This window comes from Microchirus variegatus, assembly GCF_963457635.1.
Source record: "Microchirus variegatus genome assembly, chromosome: 22".
Taxonomy (NCBI): domain Eukaryota; kingdom Metazoa; phylum Chordata; class Actinopteri; order Pleuronectiformes; family Soleidae; genus Microchirus; species Microchirus variegatus.
Window position 1 is genome coordinate 10805565 of NC_139823.1, and position 23407 is coordinate 10828971.

The window sequence follows — 23407 nt, forward strand, 5'->3', positions numbered from 1 at the left end:
CCACCACCCGCCATGTTGAACGTCTCTTTGTTTCCTGAGTGAAAAGTGGGGGAATAAAACTTTCCATCCACAGTGAAGTGATGTTTCACGTGTGCACACGACTCCCGTGGATTTAGGACATGTTTACTGTGTTGATCCACAGACACATTTGTCTCACTGTGGTCGCTGCAGGGCGGATCTCACAGTTTTCAGGCTGTAAAAATCTGAGCGGTAATTCTCTCCAATAGTGGAAAGTCTCACACTGAGTGGAAAGCTGCTGAGGATGCACAACAACATGGTAAACGTTTCCGATGGTTTTCAAAGTAAAAGCACAGACTACACTCTGCGCCTATGGGCCATGCTACATGTAACATTTTGAATATACATAATATATATGTACTAAATAGCTACTAAGAGGAAAAACACAAATAAAAGAAAAATCCCACAATGCCACTAAAATCAAGGACTGCTCAGACAATAAAACAATTGTGATGAAACGTATCTGTTGAAAAGATAGTCACCTTTAATCATAAAAGTTTTGCATGTCTTCAGTTAGTGAGCTGGCAATTTATGTTTATTTGTATGTTTACTTTAACATAATTTCATATGTTGAGAAATTTGCAGAATCACATCAGTTATTTATATATTTTAAAGGCACCATACTGTATGTAAGAACGTGGCCAAAAACGGTTACTACACTAAAATTCAAAATACCGACGTCTTTTAGGTTGGTTTTTTTTTTCTCCGCCATTGTAGCTCAGACGTAACTGGCAACCCCGTGGTTTCTCGGCAGGTGAGACTCTCCTGACTGCAATGATCGGTAGGCGGCGGTAGGTGGCGCCACATGCCAAACCATGATTTTAAAACATAAACATGATTTGCGGTCTGTCAAAGATTTTTTTTTTATGCAAATATTTTGGCTGTACTGTTGTTGTTGCTGAGTTCAGTATGTTATAGACAATAACATAATTATTAGGAGGATTTTATGGCCAGTTGCATTAGATTTATTACATAATGCACCTTTAACATTAATTATTGATGTTTTTCATAAAGTATATATACTTCATATATTTTTAATGTCCTTATATTCTTTTAATAATGTCCTTTCCATTATTTTTTTTAGATCTACTTAGGACAGTGAAATCCATATTTTATTGTGAAAGTGTGACACCGGAAGTGTGATGTTGCGGTGAGCACAGAGGCGAGGCCAGTCTGCTGCGCCATTCCGCCCGCTGTGAGTCAACCATCAACCGCTGACCGTCCTGAACATCCAGCCTGTCCCACATCTGGCCCGCTGTTGCTGCTGCTCCGCACAGAAAACACACCAGCGTCTCCCAGAGAGCAGGAGAGATGCTCGGCATCACTGAAATGACTAACGGGTGAGTGAAATGTTTTAAAATGTTTATTGTTTGGTTGCAAAGTTGTGAAGTTGTTATTTTGACGCTGGTAGAAAAAGAAGAAGAAGAAGAAGAAGAAGCGGACTCCGGCGGTTTGGTTTGTTCCATGTTCTCATTGGACAGTCACGATAACTCCTGTTGCTGCCAGGTTTCACGGCGCCATTCGTGAATAAGTGTGGTTTATTTACTTTTTAAGGAAACGTTGTTATTTTCGCGGAAAATTAAGATACTCGCTAGCCTCTATCAAGCTGCAATCTCAGTTTGGTTAGCTAAACTGCTCGCTAGCGCCCTCTACTGGAAGGTTGGCGGAAGAAGACTCATATTTTCACACATGTTTTGGCAGGAGAAACCACAGGTATTAATAATAAACACGTTAATAATCATATTTAGTCCATTTAACTCAGGACAGTGTGACAGTTATAGCTAACATGGACCCTGAATATGAGGAAGCTAAATTGACCCAGTAATGAGACATCATTTACACCTGTGTGTTTATTTTAGTTTTAATGTTTTAAATGTGAGCTGTCAAATAGTTTAAACAATAAACAATGACATGTAAAGCTTTTGTACCAAAACGGATGTTGAAAACCAGTTTATTCATTTAATTCAATTATTTAATTCAATTACTATTGTCCCATTGAGGACAGCATGGAGAAGATAACAAACACAAAGTGCACAAAGAGCCCAGTAAAGCACCACCAGAAGCTAATAAGAAGCATGAGCAAAACAATACAATAAGATATGAAAAACAATAAATAAATAAACACTTTACAGATAATGTAAAAAAAACAAAAACAAAAAAACAGTTCAGGTTTAAATTTGCTGGAGGTGATTCACAGTGTTTTATACTGTACTAATAACCCATCAATCAATACATTCAATTCTAAGTGGAAACTTCAAGCTCATCAAAGTCCTGTACAGTCCTTATCCACACAGCTCTCGCAAAACATTGACAATAGTGAAAACAACAAACGAGTTTGAAGCTGTGGGAAAAATCTATTTCATTGTTATTTATTATTAAAGGTGCATTATGTAATAAATCTAAAGCAACTAGCCATAAAAATCATCCTAATAGGTGACAGAGACTCAGGAATAATGTTCTTATAACATACTGAGCTCACCAACAACAGTACAGCCAAAAATATTTGCATTAAAAAAAATATTTTACAGACTGCAAATCGTGTTTATGTTTTGAAATCATGTTTTGGCATGTGGTGCCACCTACTGCCGTTTACCAATCATTGCAGACAGTAGAGTCTCAGCTGCCCTCATGTGGAGAATAAAGCGATGATCTATCACTGTCGAGATAAAAATGACTTTTTTGATGACTCGAACAGTGGCAGCTGCACACTTTTCAAAGTGGTCCTTCCTACTCACTAGACAGAGGGTCAGGTGCAGCGGTGGATTGAAAGAAACCAGTCAGTGACCCGTCAACATGATATTGTTGTATTTCTAAAGTATAAAAAAGTTGAAGGGCAGCGGATGTGTCAGGTTTTTTTTTCCTCAGTGCAGCCTCCTCCCTCCACTGGAATGTCCACCACACGCACTCAATGGACAGTAGTTTGCTGTAAACCACTTCCTGCCCTTCCATTCCCTCTGGACTGCTTTTCAGAGCAATAACTTTTTCCTTCAAGGGTGAATGCTACTGTGTTTGCTGCCATGTTAATTATGGCCTGGAATGAATCTGAACACTTGCATCATTCAAATTGACTGAGAACTGCTGCATTTCCAGCATGTTAGACATTTATCTGTCTCCAACTCTCTGTGTTGATACAAGCAGAGCTTAGAGGAGTGTGTCAGACTGCAGTGTGTGGACTTGTCCTTGTTTGGAAGCAGTGAACTCATGTTTGATGATGTAGGATTCGGCCTGTGTGTTAACTGTCTGGATGCATGTGACGTCTGAGGGTGAACTGTTTATTGTAACTCACACCTGCAGTGCAAGCATAGTTTCTACAGTAGTTTCATATTAAAGGACAGTGACAGTCCTCACACTTGAATGCATTTATTGCACAGCTGGAGTCGCATGGTATTATCTGTCAACTGTAGATTTACTACAACAAAGCAGAACAGAAGAGAATGATGATCGACATTCTGTTCACACAAGAAACGTATGTATAGGCATCATATGTATGACTTTGTATCAGCATCTGCAATAGCATTGAGTCACATCTGTGACAGATTATACATGTAAGGAAATAAATGTGACTTACAGTCACAATACATGATACACAGTATTGCTTCATTGTTTTGTTTATCATATAGCAATAATTGTGTAAATTATTAAAAAGGGAAGTAGTGAACAAAATGATGAGGCTATTAATTTCCTTAGTTGTCAGTGGCACTGGTTGGTGTGTGTGGTCACTGAGTTTGACCTTTCACCTCCTCTACAGAAGCTGTAGAGAGACACACACAATATGTCAGGTCTATGAGAACTCACACCTCCTCGCTCCTCCCTCTTCTCTCTCCTCCTCACATCCTCTTCCACCACACATACACACACCAGTAAATAGGAAGTGATGTGGCTGTGTGCAGACTCAGATAATGACAGTTAGGACTGTTTGAAGTGACAGAAAAGGAACAGCAACATATATTCACTTCAGTCTGAGAGAAAACATTGGTAAGGTACATTTATTTTTATTGCTGTGTAATTGCAGTTGGAGAGGCATACACTATAAGTACAAACTCTATTACCTTGTTTGTAGAACTGTGCAGCAACTCAGTGTACCTTTGTATGTTGTGTTCATGATGTTTTATTCCTGCCTGTCTGTACAGTGGACAGTTTGTTATAGGGCTGCAACTCTGGGTTATTTTCATCATCGATTCATTTGAAGATTATTTTCTCAATTAATCTAGTATTTATTTGATCATTTGAAAATGCGGCTCAGTGTTTCTCAAACCTGGAAATTATGATGTTCTCAAATTGTCTTGAGAAATCCTGTTTTGACCACAAACTCAGAAAATGTCTTTAAAAAAAAACCACTCAAACTCATTAATTGATTGACAAAATTGTTGATGATTAAACAGTAATCGTTTCAGCCTTAGTTTGCTATATATTATTAAGTGAATCCCTGGATCAATGTTTGTTAATGTTGTCCGTTGCAGTGTTGTAGGTCTGCAGTGGTGTGTTCAGGGAATAGCTGCAGTACCAGAGTTGTCCTTATGAATGCAGTGTCCACACACTGCAGTGAGGTTGTGTCTCTGGAGTGAGCCGGTCTGCTGGAAATGTCTGCTCTGTGTCTGGCAGACGGGAGTGTGTGTGCATGTGTTAGTTCTTGTATTTGTAACCTCTTAAGGACCTGTTCTGTCAGGACCTGTAGTCCTCTTGCAAATCAAAACCTGGTTCTAATGAGGCAGAACCTCATCTCTGAGGAACTGCTTAAGTTTAGGGATAACATTAGACGTGTGGTTAGTTTAAGGGTAGGTTAAGGTATTTTAATGATAATGGCTAAGATTAGGGATAATGGTTCGTTTAAGCTGTTCAAATAAATAGAAATCAATGGAGAGTCTTCGGAATCATAGGTGTGTGTGTGTTTAATGATGAATCAGTTTGAAAGGTAAGAGAGATTTTGGGATGTAATGATTAACAATCAACATTTAGTGTAAACTCATTTGAACTCATTTTGAGTGTGTTATTTGCACAGGAGAGCCTGAAACCTCACCCTGCTGAAGTTCAACATTCAATTTACATCATCTCTCTCTCTCTCTCTGCGTGTGCTTCGTCAGCCTTATGTGGAATGCTGAACAGGTCAAGACAAGCTTCTAAAGGTGAATCTGCGTGGAGTAAAAAAGTTTGAACGTTTAAAAAAAAAAGAAAAAAAGACGCGTTCACTTAGTCATTTGTTCTCTCACCCGACCAAGCGTGAAACACCATCGGATGTAAATGATTATTAATGACATGTTCTGACATCGACTGAATAGTATCCACGGGATACAATTTAATCCAAGAAAAACATCAGGCTGATTTCAGTCTGTTAGATTCAATCGGAGTTCAAGCACAAATAAAAATTAGTTAGTTTTCCAAAGAATGAAATCCACGCTCTTGTTGGTTTGTCTGTTCATGCTGCTGTGGAAACATGTTAAATCACTTCCTGCCATGCAAACACTCCGACAACAGGTGTGTAACATGTGGGTCAGTGTCATTCTCAGCTCAGGCCTCTTGATTGTGTAATATGTTTTACTACAGGTTAGCCGAGCTCTTCTTACATCTGTTCCTTGTTTGACTGCTCGTTGACTTTGCCTGCTCGGCTCCACATCCTCTGACCAATCCTGTTGTCCCTGACTCTTGTTCGTAATGAAACACGTCGTCAGGGTTTTGACCCATCAGCTTCATCTGTGAAACTGTTCATCTACTGTGTGTTGTATCTGTTGTAGAGGAGAGGAGAGGAGCCCTTGTTCCCACATAATGAATTATAGCAGTGAATTATTCATAGATTGGCATTTTACCCTTTGTCAAGAGTTTGTTGTTGGTGCGGAGAAATACTCTCACAGTTCCATCGTCTAAATAGCGGTGTATGGCTGAAACTGCTGAGCTGGCCAACATGGCTAAAAATCTTGCTTTCAAATCAGTCAACATTGATCATTATCATGATCCCAATTTGAAATCTACACAATAATCAGATCGCACACTTGTTGCACAGTGTATAGTCAGTATAGCAGATAAATCCTGTTGTGTCAAACACAGTGAATACTGGTGCATATCATTGTGTTCATGTATAATTAACCCTTATTTGTTCTGTCCATGTTTATTACTGTAATATATTTGTGTTTACTTTGCTTTCTGTCAGTTTATTAATTGTAAACTTTAGGGATCATTTCTCAACTACCCATGTCAGTCAAGGTCAATGTTATCTTTAAGTCTTATTAGTATTTCTTCAGCCTCTACGTGAAAATGTAGTACTGGTCCGTCTCTAATGTTGACCATAAATCTCTTCCTGTATGTAACAGGTTGCCACTGTGTACACAGTACACATACTATCTGTGTGTGAGGAAGAAAAACAGACTTTCTTTTTTCCTATTCAGTTTTTTGTCGTCTCTCGGCCTGTCTTTTTAAACAGAGGCATGAGGGAAAAAGACGTAGGAGCACACAGAGAGAGAGATGACGGGGGCAAGGGCCAGAAAAGGGCAGAGCTGTTCTCTTCTTATCCATCTCTTGCTCTTTCTCTCTTGAGACATTTCCCCTCAACCTGCTAAAGGACAAGGGAGGAGGGGCAAGAAGTGGCTGATAGGTGTGCGGTGAGACCACACCTCTGCACACGTCCTTCTACAAGGGTGTGAGCCCTGGAGGTGCGTTTGAGTGAGAGGACGGGAGCAGGCAGCACAGGACTTAATCTTTTAATTTGAATTAAACACGCGCCGTTTCTCAGGAGTTTCCTTGTTACTGTGGACTCTGTGTTCTTAGCAGACAAGGAAGGGAGGGAGGAAGAGAGGCAAAGGGGAGATGAACACTTTGAGGCTGAAAGAGTTGTCAAACTCAGACTTGTACAGGCGGAGACAGGAGAGGCCAGACAGTTATGGAAGTCTGGGAAGCCTCAGGTGAGTGCTCGTCTCTGCAGCGTTTAATCATATCCCCGATGGGAATAGTTTTTTAATGCAACTTGAGGATTTCACTTGTTTGAATTGCCGTTTAACTCGGGATTATATGTGTCATCGCTGATATGATATCACCTGTATATGAGTCATTCTCATGGAAAAAAGTTCAAACATCTATTGTGCAGCTTCACTGGAGATTATATGAGACACTGTGGTCATTCTGTTGGGGTTTTGTTGAGATGCCATGTGAAAATATGCTTCCGATGACCTTTTCTGATCAGCTGATGGCCTCTCCTTCAATTAAGTTATTATAGCTGCAGTTTTATTACTTTCTGATTTCATTTCCTGTGCTGCTCATCTAAGTGTGTGTGGGTGAGCTAATTTACGATCCATCCCTCCATAGCCGAAGTTGCTATTTTACCTTGCTGTAACTTTATATCTTTTGTGTGATTTTTTTTGCTGGTTATCAGCTTTATCTGACACTGACTGATTCTGTCTTTTTAAATTAATGAATCAGAGAGAGAGAGTTTTTTTCTGTTTGTAAACACAACCTTTATCAGAGATCCTTTTGAAGGAAAGTTCTTTATCTGTGTGTCGTGCATTGACACGGAGCGATAAGGTGAGATGTTTGAAAAGTAAATATTTCAGCTGAGTCTGCATTCCTCTCAACGGTGTGACGAGTTAAACTTGTGCGGATCTTTGCAATATTTGGTTATCTGACTGTTGAGTTTTTTGGTGTTCTTTCACAAACACCCCTCTATCTCTCTCATTGTATCCCCCTGTGTCTTTGTGTGTGTGTGTGTGTGTGTGTGTGTGTGTGTGTGTGTGTGTGTGTGTGTGTGTGATCCTGAAGTGATTAGAGGAATGAAGTTATGTAAGGAATGTGCTCAGGAAGAAGGAGCTCTCCTATTAGCCGTGTCCCAAGTCAAACCAAAGACAACTTCCCTATTCCCATGTGATGTGGCTTAGTTTTTCCAACATGCAAGATCGATAGTATTAATGCCACAATTTTGATTGATACCTCCTTATAAACTCTTATAAGAACGGATTCTCTGCTTCAAACCAAGCGTTTTTTTATCGCTACTTATTAACTCGTGTCAATAATCTAAGATTATGTTAAGCCAGAAATGTGTATTAGAGAGGTACAACTCAAATAGCAAATATTTAAAACAAAAAGCCAGTGGTGAAGAGAAATCAAATGAGTTAATGGGACTTGAGGTCAGAAAGGGCGTCGGAGAGGAACACAAAGTGCAAAACAAAGGAAATGTTAGTCATGAATCATGTTTGCACACTCACTCAATCTGTGTGTGTGTGTGTGTGTGTCGCTGAGTGTTGCGTGCATTTTGTGTGCTGTGCGTTTGTGTTGGTGTGCATACACTCGATGCCTTGTTGAAGGTTTTGCCCAAGCGGCCCTCGTGCCTGTGTTGCCATGGTTGCTGTTGACACAGCGCGTGTAGTTGTGTGAAGAGGGGTGTGTTTAATATGTTTCTCCAATCTGAGTCGACTTGTCTTTCACCAGTTGAGAGTCGGGGCTTTTTTCCGAGCTCTAAAAACTTTAAAATATTGTGTGCAAGTCTGCAGAAATTAATCTATTTGTTGTGGTAAAGTGGTGAAGTTGTGTCTTTTCTTAAGTGTGTCTGTTGTGTTTTGACAATAACTATGCACTAGGGCTGCCAGAATACTGTTAACCTGTACCATTATTTGAAGGGAACAACAATGAATTGTATTTCTAATCATGTATTAAATGACTCAGCTTTCGGTTGATTTGTCAAACCTGTTGTAGATTTCCCAACTTCCTTTTGTGTCAGACTCAACTTTTTCGTCAACTTGTTAAGCCTTGTTTCCCATAAGTCATCTAAAATCCTTTGTTGTATTAAGTAACCTGGTACATTCATATCAGATAGGGATAGATTAAATCATTAGCTGAGCTTTAAGGTGCCAACTATAAAGTTACATTTTAAATAACAGTAATTAGACAAGACAAGTCCTATTGTGGTATGTGTGGCTTCTGTTGTAAACAAAACACCTGTGTTGTGTAGGAGTATAACATCATTCATTTGTCAAGGCTGCAAAGGTTTATGGCTCTTTTAGTAACAGGTTGTTGTTGGGTTTTTATCTTAGATGACTGTTAACTGACAAAATGCTACTCTTGACTCATAAATCATAACCACAGAGAGGTCATTTTCTTTAAAACTGTACATTTCCTTCATCCCTTCCTTTTAGGATGGGCCACCTGACTTTTGACCTCATAAAGAAGTCTCAAACTCGTGTCCTGAACACCAGACCAGACACCTCGTCGACTGCTGACAGTTGCTGTAGCCATTTTTAAGTTGAGGTTGACATTCATATCCCAGCTCACGTTCTCTTTCTACATTGGTCATACACTGACCTGGAGGACCGAGAACCTTCACAGACGATCAAAATTCTTAATAATGTTAAATTGCAGTGTCAGTGTGGGCATCAAAGGGCCGCACAGTGTGTGTATGTGTGTGTGTGTGAATGCTCCTTTACTTCAGGGTGGAACGCTCAGTAGCAGCATGGCAATGACTGTAATCAGCCGCAGAGATTACATGTTTCCTGTGAAGCACCCACCCCTCCTCTGCCCATTGTACCCCAGTCACTCAGCACCGGTTCCCAGTGGATGAGACTCCCTGACCGACAGACCGTGTGACTTTGATCTGGAAACAATGACCTGCTGTGGGGAAGGCTCCGGACGCTTTAAACGGTGTCTGGAGAAATGTTTGACTCGTTATGTCATTCATGTCATAACCCAGACTGTCTCCCTTGGTACAGACCAAATAGTTCAAGTGCCTTTTCCACTCATTGTTTGTCATGCACCTTTAAAACACCTTTTTTTTTAGTAAATTGCTTGTATGTTTAAAGCCTAATTGGCAGTAAAACCGATTCTGATTAACTACTAATAGACTTTAAATTTAGGGATTTTAATGAACATTTTTTAAGAAATGTCAAAGGATGTTATGAGCAGTTTGGCAGCTCTTTTTGGAGGAGCCTACTACGAGCCTGCTATGTATACAAACTCAGACACACATGCACTCTCTCTCTCTCTCTCTCTCTAAACAGCAGCTGCCAGCACCTAGTTTGGAGTTGAGGCTCCACCAGTGAGCGTCTATTTGTAGAATGATGCAGTAATGTAGAAGACGGTACAGAAGCAGCGGCTGTTCTCCAACCCTCGAGCGCCGACCGTGTTGGTGTCACTTGGGTGTATTTCCGGATCTGGCTTGATGTTTTGAGGGTTTGGGGAAGTAGTCATTAATTTGAGATCCCAGTAGAGTTGAACCACATAAAGAGCGACAGCATCATTTACGCACAGAGGAGACGCAGATTCATGGGTTTAGAAGAATGCCAAGAACTGGCAATTAACAGCTTCAGATAGATGTTTTTACTTATATTCAAGCCTAACCCGTTGATCCAGGGTAGTATGTTGGTGCGCACATTGTGAACCAATAGGTTTGCTCACAATGGCCGTCAAAGCCAAATGTGGCACTTTCGAAACTCACCAGTCAGGTGCATGATTCAGGGTTTTAAACCAATGTCAGTTAGCACCACCTTTTTTTATGTCTCAGGGAGTTCAATAGTTTCATCTGCATAACAAACACAGTCATACGGAGATTAATAGTGTGTAGACTGTAAAATGTTGGAGACACAAACCCTTAGAAAACTGCCTCGGTTGAGTACTTTAATTTCAGTAACCTGCCCAAGAATAGATGGAGGTGCTGTGACAGGAGGGGAGACTCTGTGTGTGTGTGTGTGTTTGAGAGGGAGAGGAAGCGATAGAGTTGATGTGGGAATGAGGGAAAAATGGGAGTGTGTCTGTGAGAGGGGGGGTGTTTGTGTGTGAGAGAGAGTGAGAGGGGGAGAGTACACCCAGTGCAGACTCTCTCCTCGTCCTGTGGTGTACAGTTCTCACTGCTTCTCAACACTGGAGACAAACTTTGAACCAGCGTAGAGGATTTTTATTGACTTATCAGGAGTTCACGCAGTAATTATTCTCCTGAAGGTGTGCAGCGGACCTTTTGCACTTTACACAAACCGTTCGTGTTTGAGCATGGAGATGAACGGTCGCGTCGTACCTCCGTCAATACCAGAGGATATGGAAGCTCCTGACCACGTCCATCATGAGCAGATGAACGGTTACCACCAGAGGCTTCAGGACGGAGGAGAGGATGAGGTTCCCGTGTCCAACTCCCAGAGACGGAAGAGCGATGTCAAAGTCTATAAAGAGTTTTGTGATTTTTACGCTCGCTTGTGAGTACGCAGTGTAACAGAAATCTGTTGACACTGACACGAACTGTGCATCTGACTATTTTACTTGGCCTCCGAAACAACACTTAGTGAATTTTTTTTTTATATTATGTGTCTTACCAAAAAATTATTACCAGAGTCTTACCAGAGTATGCATCTTTGGGAGACATCCCACAAAAATAAATCCCTACTTTATTTTAGATGAACTATTGTTATAGGCCAGGTTGTTTCAGTAGATCAGCGCAGTGATGGTTGGGATTATCAGATACATTTGTTAAATAACATCACAGATTAATCACAGACCAAAAACAGTGTGCAGGGAAGAAAGTGCTGGTTTACATTAGAAGTGTGAATTGCTTGCTCACAATACAGATGTGGTTGATGTGAGGAGTCGGATATTCTACTGTAGTACCCGACTTTGTTTGCTAAGGCTGCCTGAGGTGCCCCGTCTGTCTGTGCCAGGATCACACTGTGGTCCACGGCAGGCGGCTCATAGGAAGAGTTATTTTTGTGCCAAGGGGGGAGTTGTTATGCAAAGTAGAAAATGTCAACTGGCATTCCAAGTATGTGTGCATGAGAGACAGGAGTGCTAAATATACAAAGTGTCGTCTACTTCTGACAAATCTGACCTCATCACTGGCTTTGGGAAATGGACGTAGGGTCATCCTGCAGGTTTCTGAAAGGACACTGTTTTTTTTCGATCATCAGGCGCTATTAAAGTCCAAAATGTATGGTTACATTTGCTAATAGCAAACTAAGTCCAAACCAAACCTTGTTGGTGGAAACATTAGTTGCAGAAGCTGAAATTGGCTGATAAACAGTAAATGTTAGTACTTAGAATGTTAGAAACATGGAAAATTAGTTTAATTAAAAATGGTCTTTGGCAGGCGTCATCTACACTCATCAGCTACTTTATTAGGTACAGAGGACGTCCTGATAAAGTGGCAGGAATGGCACTTTGTGTGGTCTTGTGCTATAGCGTGTTGTGTCTCAGTTTGACACGCTCTGCGTTCAACAATGGTCTACTGCATTTTTATGGTTACGATTTCAGTTTGAGATTAAGATTATCGTTGCTGTTCTATTTTATCAAACCAGTTAAGTCATTCTCTAGATTCAATAAAGTGTTTCTACCCAGAGAACTGCTTCTTACCGAACATTTTTCTCTTATTCTGACCATAAACCCTAGAGATGGTTGCGTATAAAACATCCCAGAAAATCAGCAGTTCCTGAAAAACTGAGTAGGTTGTCTTGAACATGTCTACAGGCCCACGTGCATTGAGTTGCTGCTAAGTGATATTTTCATTAGTAATCAGTTAAACAGGTGTACCTAACCAAGTGGATATTGAGTAAATATAAAATGTTCTTAATTTACCTTGTCCACAGTCCAGTCCTGGAGACTGTCCAAACTCTGCTGTGCTAAATATGACACGTCTGAGTTAAATATAACACCTATGTGCGATGCAGTTGGTGTTAGTAATTACTGTTTTACTGGCACATAAAGTTTGGAGACGTGTTGCTCGTTAAAGTACAGAAAATAGAAAACGAGAGGGCATTATTACGTGCTGCAGTAAGAGTGAAAATCTGTCAGCATTTTCTTATCCAGGCCATCGTCAGTTGGAATTAACTGACATTTGTGTGAATCGTACAAGAGAACTGTGGGGAAAAACGTGTAATGAGTATAATGCCATTATTGTAGAGTGCGATACATTGTAGTATAAAGTATATTTTGTGAATACAGAGGTGTATAAACTCAGAGAAGGGCAAAGGGAAAATGTATGCGCGAAGAACAACAACAAAGAGTAGACCAGAGGCAGCAGAGTGGAGGGTACAGACTGTATTCATAACATAAGTGACAGCCTTTGAGTCTGTGAGTCCTTTTATAGTCACTCGGCCAGCATGGTTGAGTTAACAGTGTATACTGAGAGTCATGTGTGGAAAATGTGTGCTGAGAATTGTTCTATTAAATCCTTGTTATTGTCACAAAGAGAATGCCTTTTTCTGGTGGAAGTGTTGGCAGTTTGTGAGTACTTTTCCAGAGATGGAATTGAACATTCTGATCCACCATAACTGTGCATTTTCATGCTTTTAATTAGTTCTGAAGTTAGAATAAATAACTGAACCGCTTGGTGTTGAAAATAAAAAAAAATCAGCCAGGAAGGGGAGCAGAGACGAGAGATCACCCGGCACAGAAAAGAGTCTTAGAGACTCGTTTTAAACCAATACAGGGTGCTGGAGGCAGATAGGCGGGTGGAAATGCCGAAGGGATGTATCACTTCCTCCCAAGAATCCCTTGCACAGGGCAGGGCTGTCAGTATGTGATATCAGCTCAGACGGAGTATAAATATATGTTTTTGATAACTTTATGAAGGGGTGGTCCAGCTGGAAGCGCGACTCATTCCTACATCTCATGTCAGTGGGAACACCCACTCCTCTTGTTTTTCTAGTGCAGATTTATTACAGACTTACAGATGTCGTACAATTGAAATGTGTGCAAGGCTTTTAGTGTAAAGCTCATAAAATGAGAGCAGATGAGCAGTATGAGTGTGTGTGTGTGTGTGTGTCGGTGTGAGTGTGTGTGTGTGTGTGGGTGTTGCCTGGACACACGTTGGTATTCTGACCTTTCAAACAAAGGGAAGCTATGATCGTACCACCGTTTTTTCTTCCTTGGACATTTTTTTGCTCTTCATATATGTGCAACTGTGCCCTCTTTACTCCTACCCCCCTGTGTTTAAACTTGTTCTTATGATGGGCATTTTTGACTTTTGCTATTGAGTAATTCTCGCTGCTAATACCTTGTTTGGAACATTTTGATCATTCCATTTGGAGCTATCGTTATCAGGATCATCAAGGAATTAGTCCAAAGTTCAGCCTAAGCATAAATCTGCCCTAGTCACAGGGTTGTGCCAGTATTGCGATACATATCATCAGGTATTTAGTGGTACAGATTCTGCTGTGCAATATTCATCCATTACTGACGTAAGGCTGCTGTTCTCAGTATTCCCCTCCAGAAATAAAGACTTAAAAACATAGATCTTTAAATGAATTCAGTCTGGTCTGACCAAGCAGCCTCCAGCTCAGTGAGCCGTTAGATGATAGCATGACTTTTATTTGCTTGAAATCCAAAACCTTGTCAACAGCTTCGGACTGTTTGTGTATTAAATATAAACTTATGTGCGATTTAGCAATTCCGTGGCACGCTTTTCTCCACAGATGTTTTCTGTGCAGGAGAAAGTTGAGTCTTTTTTCCAGTGTCACGGTTTGCTGTTTGAAAAGGCTGAGGCAAAACGAGTAGAATAGTCGTAATTATGTGGTGAGCGGTTTCAGTTGTGTGGTGAAAGACGAGTATGGTAATCGTAAAAAAAAGATGAATATAAATCATACCTTTTGGTGAAGCGATGTGACAGGTTCTCGGGCGTGACTGTGTTCTCCAGGCTCTGGCTGCAGTTCTTCTGAGGCTGTCGGCTCCAAATATCATATCAGTGTTTTTTTTTATTTTTATGACAACTGCTGGTCCGTGTCTGTGCAGAGTTCAGTGCAGATGGATGATCTGTAACTGCAGCACGTCTTTCTCAATTGTTTCTCACTGAAATCCACACCCTGATTAATAGAAGCAAAGACAATAAACCAGTTAAAAAAAAAAAGCTGAAACATGCATGCATTTGTGTGGGCTGATAACCATTCACGTCATAGTTCCCCTGCTTTACTCTCATGTCTCCTCATACTGAGTACATTGTCCAGCTGTGTTGGAGACGGAGACTGATATTTGCTGTTAGGTCATCCAGGGTTCATGTAAGAGATGTCACACATGATGAAATATGAACATCCAGTGCATTAAATTAAGAAGTCTATTGAATATTTATATTATGATTATGTTGTTTTATTTAACCTTTATTTTACTAAGAAGTCACATCGAGGATAACATTTATTTTACAAGTGAGCTCGAGTACTAAAATAATATTTTGTCTTATTAACAGACAGTAAAACTATCAATAGCTATGCGGCGAAGCATTGATTTAATATTTTGGTTAAACACAAATCAAACTTATAAAACTTAAACTAAAAGTTTCTTTTTTGGAAACATTTCAGGCCAGAAAATGCAATTAACTAAGTCCAAAACTTCTAAAAGCAACACTTTTGATTATGGTTATCACATTCTATCACTGTACCATGATCTTAATTATACTTTTTTCTTTTTCTTTTCAGCAATATGGCCAATGCTCTGGCCAATGCCATGTGCGAGCGCTGCAAGAGTGGCTTCGCTCCAGCAGAGAAGATCGTGAACAGTAACGGGGAGCTGTACCATGAGCAGTGCTTTGTGTGCGCGCAGTGTTTCCAACAGTTCCCAGAGGGGCTCTTCTACGAGGTAATTATTCTTTCTCCCGTAATTCCAGTGGAACATTTAATTGAGTGAGTGGCTAATGACTTTCTCATTTTACTAGCAGAAAAATCATTGTTAAGGGCAATAATCTCTCAGGCAAAAGGGTAAAGCACACAATCCCATTGAGAAAAACAAAGAGGGCTGAGCACAACCGTAATGCACTATTGAATTATCCGAAGTCCATTTCCAGTAACCTGTTATTGCACCAGCCTTGACACAAGGTCAGCTGTTTCTGCAGCCAGATCCATAGACCTAATGCTTTTTTTTTTTTTACATTTGCCATTTTATCAAAGAGAAGATGACGCTAATGCTCTGATCAATATCGACATCACATGAACAAAAATAAACACAGGATAGAAACACAGGAACCTATTGATCACTTTATACTGGCTCTAAAATCTCTCTCCTACATTAAATTAAAGCAGTCTTGAAAGAAATTAGAATACATCATATAGCACAAGTTTCTTGTATAAATTTGTATTTGATGAAGAAGACGTTTGAGGTTGTTAAATCCCTTAGTACAATTATCCTATCAAGCAATTCTCTTTGGCAGAAACTGTGAAGCCATGTTAGCGCAGACTGGGATCACATAAGGACTTGTAACTCGGGAATAGTGATTTAGATGTTTATACCCACATCTGCATTACATGTGGTTTACATTCATACAGAGAAAAAAGATACAGTGCAAAGATGCAAAGATCAAGCATTCCCTTGCGGTCATTTATGTGAATGTATGTTTTTAAAATGAACAACAAGCTAAAGAAAGTACATGTGACATCAGATTGTTTTACTGTAAGATCTTTTTAAATATGTCCATGTACCTTTTGTGTGGTTTGATTAATTGTGTAAATATGGCTTGAATTCTGTTGATAGTTCGAGGGCAGGAAATACTGTGAACATGACTTCCAGATGCTGTTTGCTCCCTGCTGCCACCAGTGTGGTAAGTACAGTAACTAGACGATTAAAAGACAATGCAAACAATTTGCATATATTTGAATTACCTATCATGATCACGTTTCTCATATCCTGTTGTTCTTCGTCAGGTGAATTCATCATCGGCCGTGTGATCAAGGCCATGAACAACAGCTGGCATCCGGACTGTTTCTGTTGTGACATCTGCCAGGCTGTGCTGGCCGATGTTGGTTTTGTAAAGAACGCTGGAAGGTCAGTCCCTCCACGACCAGTCACTGTATGTTCACTGGTTGTTTTCATGTGACTGCATCAGTAATAACGCTGTTTTATCTGATGTCAGAAGGTAAAATGCTGAATGTATTTGGAGAGAAGTAAACTGCAGCCTATAGATACTGAGCAAACTGGTCAAATGGTCTGTGTTGAGAAAATAGCTATAGAAAACTAGGACTGGGTGATAAAGGCTGATATTAATGGATGTCTGGGTCAGTTGTATCACACAGCTCAAACAGCCTCCAGTTAATCAGCTGTACACGTGGAAGCATTTGTGAAGAACATGCCAGGGGAGATGCATTTGTTTTAAGTTGCTAATTTTTGATCCTGCTTTGGGGATCCTTTTAATGTAGTAATCAAGTACCTCTGTCTCTCTCTGTCTCTCTCAGGCACCTGTGTCGTCCGTGTCACAACAGAGAGAAAGCTCGCGGCCTTGGCAAGTACATCTGTCAGAAGTGTCATGCCATTATTGAAGAGCAGCCTCTGTTGTTCAAGAATGATCCGTATCATCCCGATCACTTCAACTGCAACAACTGCGGGTAAACACGCACACACACACACACACACACACACACACCCAAACTTGGAGTGCTGTGTCAGTCTCACAAATTACAGGAAATCCTGAAAACACCTTGTTCCTATTGGAAGTTAAGAGTCTTTGGCTCAGACTTTGTTTTGATATCATCAGTTTATTTGGACAACAATATGACAACAGTATTTTTGTTTTAAGACAAGTGACCTGATACAGTGATTATAAAAATATATAAGAGAGATCTGATGCCTTGATAAGTGCCTTAAAAAAGAAATAAACTTACTTACTACTATTACTATCAGTCTGCCACAAGGCAATTTCATAGCGCTCTCTGCTGGACAAAGGATGTAAAAAAGATTTTGCGTTGTGTTTGTCTTATGACGTTTCATAAAAAGAAAGCTGTGAGCAACAATTGATCTGAGAATAATGATGTGTAACACAGTGTTAAGGTAATGTAAGGTTATGTCTATAATGTATTATAGAGATAATGTATAATATAATCACAATTGCAATCTGGTTGTGTTCCTGGAGACAAAAAAAGAACAGTTTTGACGCTATTTTCTTGTGTTTCTGCAGAAAAGAGTTGACTGTAGATGCCAGGGAGCTGAAGGGGGAGCTTTACTGTCTGCCCTGCCATGACAAGATGGGTGTCCCCATCTGCGGAGCCTGTAGGAGACCGATTGAGGGCCGTGTGGTCAATGCCATGGGCAAGCAGTGGCACGTTGAGGTGTGGTTACACTGTCAGCTTGTGGGAAATAACTTCAGAACACACTGATCTTTTAGTATTTATTGTCCAATTGTGCATATATACGAGTATGAGTGTATGAGAGGTTCCCAATATTACCAATATTCAGGAATGAGATTTCCTGCTGAAATACCATTTAACTGAAATATAAGTAGCTGAAATGTCCGTTTCTTAACAGTGATTGTTTTAAAAATGTGGGTTATCATGTGTGACTCATACAGTTAACCAGCTTTATCTCCACAGTAAGGCTCAGGGCTGGCCACATCATTCCTTTGCTTTATATTATTTTGTACTCATAAGCATCTTCATCTTTATCTCCTCTTCTTTCATTTCACATTTTATGGCCTTTTTCCTGTCTCCTCTTGTCCACACGTAGCATCATGTGTGCAGTGTATGTGAGCGACCATTTCAGGGCCACCCGTCTTATGAGCGAGGTGGTCGAGCCTATTGTGAGAGACACTTTGATATGGTGAGAGGATAAAGAGGATCGGCCTGTTGCTGACTGCTGCCTCGTGCCTGGCTTTCCCTCCTGCCTGTCTTCCAGCTCTTATATAAGAGATACACTGATATATACTGTCACCAATTTGTGTTTTTAATAAAAAACGGTTGCTTAATTATGACAGCATGATGTCTCGACAACACTACGGTATCAAGCTACCTTTAAACAAACATGTAGAGAAGTGATAATTTCACCATTTTGTACACAAACACAGTTCTGGTTCTTTACCCCTGCAGCCTCACAGACCTCTTACCTATTTCTCTCCACAAGCTACAGCTAAATCAGGAGATGGAAGTTGTGTGGTTGTCATATCCTGCATTATATCTGTTAGGCACACTCTTGCGCCCTCTAGAGATCATTATTCTCCATCCCCTCTCTACTCTTCTTACTCAGTTTGGACACAGATACTGTACACAACACCTGGGCTGAAGTGTTCTGGTAATAGTCTGAAATGACAATAGTGTAACATGATCTGTATGTGATCATGTATTTACTGACAGCTGTGCTAACACATTGTGCTTGGCCATTGGTTTGTTGTTTGCAGCATTTTGTGTGTGCTAAGTGTGAGAAACCCTTCCTGGGACACCGTCACTACGAACGCAAGGGCCTGGCCTACTGCGAAACGCACTACAACCAGGTAACAGTCAACTGCATTGGAAATATTTACACTGAGTACATGTGCAAAATGTAACGTTGTATGGGATCAAATGTTCCAACACATTTTCCAGGAAGCCTTTATGAATTCCCTGTAGCCTGTGTTTGTTTGCATGGCATTTGAATGCAGAGTGTTTTTTTAAATCATTGTTTCATTGAGATATACACTTAAAGTAATAAAATAATAAATAAAGTGTGTCACTTCTCACCCTGTGTGTTTTTCTTCCCTCAACCCACTCAGCTGTTTGGAGATGTCTGCTACCACTGCAACCGTGTTATTGAAGGAGATGGTGAGGAAAATTATTAAAATATAAAAGTGTAGATTGCTTCTTTTTTTTTTTAACCATGTATTACTTTTTTTTTATGTCACAATGTTTTTTGCAAGGTCATCCAAAACTACATTAAAAGTGAAGTAGTCTAATGTGACTGTTTTTATTTCTTTGTTCACAGTTGTGTCTGCTCTGAACAAGGCTTGGTGTGTCAACTGTTTTGCCTGCTCAACCTGCAACACCAAGCTCACCCTGAAGTAAGTCCTGCACAAGTCTGAATGAGAGACACACACACTGTGACACTGTGATGTTTGTGTGTCACCTCCACACATTTACCTTGCATTACATACGTACAAGTGTCAATTATATTCTCTGAAGGCTGTTGGGAATCCACATGTAAACTGGCCAGGCTGTGTCTGCTGCTCGCATCTACTCTGCATGTGGCACAATTTGTTTTTCAAACTTGTTTCTCTTCTGATTTTCTCACTTTTCTCTTTTAACGTTGTGTCTCTTTGGACTTGTCCATCCACCTCCCGTACCTCTGATCATCCCACCTCTTTGTCCTCATTTTTCCCTACCATGTGCTCAATGTTCCTCCTTCTTCTGTCCTACTTTCTACCCTTATTTCTTGCCTCCATTCCTTTCCACATAAATGTTTCTCTCCTTCTACTTTCCAACTACCCTTCCTCCTGTCCTCCCTTTCCTTTTCATTTCTCCCTGCTCTGTCAGGGATAAGTTTGTGGAGGTGGATCTGAAACCGGTGTGCAAGCACTGCTACGAACGCCTGCCGGATGACATAAAACGCCGGCTTGCCAAGCGTGAGCGCGACTCCAAAGACAAGAAGAAGAAGTCACCCATCATACCCATGTGTCTGTGATCCTCTCTCTCTCCTTTCTCTTCATTTCCACTCTTCTTTTGTTGGTCAGTTTCCATCTTTCTTCCTTTATGCTTTGTTTCTCTATTTTGTCATTGTCATCATATTTCAAAGATGATATATGCCTTTTCGTTTCGTTCCTCATGTCACAATTAGAAATAGTTTTAGATTTAGTAGGTGAATTCACACTTGTGAGTGGACTCGTCTGAGTGACTTAACGCTGGAATACCTTTTGGTGTATGACCAGAAATATTAGTTGGAGTTAAGTCCAGTTCTCTGATAACCTTACCTATGCAACTAGGGAACTTGGATCAGTCTCACAGTAAAGAAGGCTTTGTTAACCGGGTATTCCAGTCTGTCTGGGCGTAAGGTGTAAATACTTAATTGCTTCCGGCTGCCTTTTGGCAGCAACTATGCAAGTGCTAAGGTGTCACTGGGTTTGACACGTGTCCCAGTCCTGCTAGGGATTATCTGCTTTGGCAGGAAATGCTGTGCAGGGGCAGCTGGGGAAAAGGAAAAAAGACAAAGAACAAAGAAAACACAACCAAAAAAAATAACCTTCTTGCCTGAAATAAACTTAACTCAGGAGAATTTTAATAACACTTAATTATCTATCTATAAAGAAAGTTGCGTCTGTGTGCCTGTCTGTGACAGGCATATCTCACTGACCCGGTAGTCAGATTGCCCTAAGACTTTGGATATGGGTTGAGCATGACCTGATGGTGTGCATCCTTGATTTTCAAATTTTTTGGAGGAATTAAAATTTTCACTGATTCATCATGCTGCACCAGGCAGCAGCTCATCAGCAAAATAAAAAAAAAAGTATCTCGGAATGACTTGACATTTTCCATCGAAATTGTCGTCATTGCCCTGAACAAGGATCTGTTGAAAATATTTTCAAACCTCTTAAGGAATAATTTTAATGTATTTTTGAAATTCAGGAAATTATCCATTTGCCCCGATGCACTTTGACAGTGAGCTGACTTTCTTCTCAAAAACAAAAAGTATCTCAGAATGACTTGAAATTTACCATCATAATAGTCGGCATCGCCCTGAACAAGGATCCGTTGAAAATATTTGTAAACCTCTTAAGGAATAATTTTGTATCAATTTTTGAATTCAGAAAATGATCCATTAGCCCTGATGCACTTTGACAGTGAGCTGACTTTCTTCTCAAAAACAAAAAGTATCTCGGAATGACTTGATTATAAAAGTAGTCACTATAAAATAAAGAAAAAAATTATACCATTCATTGTTCAGTGACACATACTGTATAACTACTGTCATTAGTAGTGAGTGACAGCATCTCACTTACAACTTGTAATTCTTTCTTCCACAGGAACAAGTTTGTGGAGTTTGACATGAAACCAGTGTGTAAGAAGTGCTATGAGAAATTCCCTCTCGAGCTGAAGAAGAGGCTGAAGAAACTGTCTGAAACAGTTGCACGCAAGTAAACGTGCAGTCAAGCCACAGAAAGGAAGCCAAGTTGAGATCCTGAGGCGGCCACACATGGAAGAAGTCTTTTTTTTTTCCAGACATGACAATCATAAGAGATAGAAAGTGTGTTCCCCATAGCATTGGTATTACAAGGCTGGATATGTCGGTGTCCTTACAGTTACAGTTTTAAATCAGCGAGGATCATTTCATGAGCTTGAAACTGACCATCAGATCTTTGGTTAGTCGGTCAGTAAGTTTGACTTAAATATATTTAGCTCTTTTAATGCTGCAGTGTATATTACTCACATGCTTGCCTTATTTCACTCCTATACACACACATATATATATATATATATATACATATAAACATGAACAGATATTACCTTTTGAGAACATTAAAACATGGGGATAATACAGTATATTTCCTTACAGCTGTTTTGACAGGTTGTTTGACTGTTTGCCAACTTGTCTCCTGTTTGACTGACAGTATGTTACCGATACTCTTGTACAGTATTTTGTTGGAAAAAATGCTGTTGTGCTGAATTTGTATATAATATCTCTATTATTTAATGTTTTCCACCAACATGTATTACTTCGTGTATTACTAACATGTATTTCCTGTATTATAATGTACCCTCCATGATGCTACAGTGATGGTCGAAGCCGTTACCTGCAGTGCGATTGGAATGCCTTGTTACATACTATGCATTTCATGTGTGAAACTATCTATTTGCAAAGTGGTATTTATTTGGTTCAATCTGAAATAATCCAGTATATCCACCCGGATTTAAATCCCAAATTAATAATGTTTAGCTATTTGTTTTCTCTGTTGTCATAGTGAAAGCCTGTCAGTAGCACCATTCAAAGTAATGCAGGCCAGGATAAAAATGTATGTGTGTGTTAACAACATGATGGCTTGTGCCATGTGCAGAAACCACTCAGAAAACTACTGTTTGTAATCCTGAGAAAGTGATCCTCTTAGGAAGGTGTACTGACTTCCTCAGGGCTCAGACCCTCTTAGGAAAGAAAAAAACAACTCTTATGAATGAATGGTGGTGGGGGGGTTGGGGGGGAATCCTGTTTCATTCAAGCCATATTGTATTGTAAAAAAAAAGCTTATCTTTCACATAGTAGTTTGAGAGCAAGACACATTCCACTATTTCATGGAAATATAAAGCTTATGTTACTCATTACCACAACATTTGTTTTGTCACATAGAAGCAAAACCTGCCATTGCACTGTTTTGTAAAGCATAATCTTCAGCTTCACTGAAATAAACAGCAATTCATAATATTTGGTGTATTAGTTCCTGGTGTATTGAGATGACTCCACTGCTCTTATGTTTTATGTTCACACCGCACTAGACAATATTTATCTGTGTCAACACACCAAAGTGCATGTTTGAGACTTGAATGGAAATGTATTTTTCAGTATATAAATATATATGATGCTTTTGATTCACAATTTCTGGTCGTGTGTGTTTTTTAACTACTCAAAATTACATATTTGATTTTTAAAACTGGAATTACTGGCATTATATGCTAGAATTATTAGTATTAGAGTAGAGTAGAAAATACATTATGTATAGAATAAAATCAGGTTACAAATAAACAGATAAAAACAGACCCTGTTACATGGGGTCCCCCCACCCCACACACGCACACACACA

At 39.9% G+C, this 23407-nt stretch overlaps 1 protein-coding gene across 4 annotated transcripts; it reads left to right on the plus strand.

The window, feature by feature from the left end:
- Positions 1 to 1220: 1220 nt before the first annotated feature.
- LOC310943253 (LIM and senescent cell antigen-like-containing domain protein 1) lies at positions 1221 to 23140 on the plus strand. 4 transcript variants are annotated; one of them, XM_083908783.1, is made up of 11 exons: positions 1221 to 1358; positions 15372 to 15531; positions 16420 to 16486; positions 16590 to 16710; positions 17118 to 17267; positions 17837 to 17987; positions 19049 to 19141; positions 19400 to 19448; positions 19609 to 19684; positions 20157 to 20348; positions 21641 to 21778. In XM_083908783.1, exons 1-10 carry the CDS (start codon positions 1330 to 1332, stop codon positions 20302 to 20304), a joined length of 1044 nt encoding a protein of 347 aa, XP_083764909.1. In that variant the 5' UTR covers positions 1221 to 1329; the 3' UTR covers positions 20305 to 20348; positions 21641 to 21778. The 4 variants fall into 4 exon arrangements, with proteins under 4 accessions (XP_083764909.1, XP_083764907.1, XP_083764906.1 ...); XM_083908781.1 differs by lacking the exons at positions 1221 to 1358; positions 19049 to 19141 and adding exons at positions 10808 to 11171; positions 18382 to 18474; XM_083908780.1 differs by lacking the exon at positions 1221 to 1358 and adding an exon at positions 10808 to 11171.
- Positions 23141 to 23407: the final 267 nt, after the last annotated feature.

Excerpts from the sequence above, each read along its gene's own strand:
- LOC310943253 (XM_083908781.1), top strand. The coding sequence starts at position 10,972 with ATGGAGATGAACGGTCGCGTCGTACCTCCGTCAATACCAGAGGATATG. Across the intron at positions 16,711-17,117 it reads TTTGTAAAGAACGCTGGAAG|GCACCTGTGTCGTCCGTGTC; the intron begins GTCAGTCCCTCC and ends TGTCTCTCTCAG. Across the intron at positions 19,449-19,608 it reads CCGTGTTATTGAAGGAGATG|TTGTGTCTGCTCTGAACAAG; the intron begins GTGAGGAAAATT and ends CTTTGTTCACAG.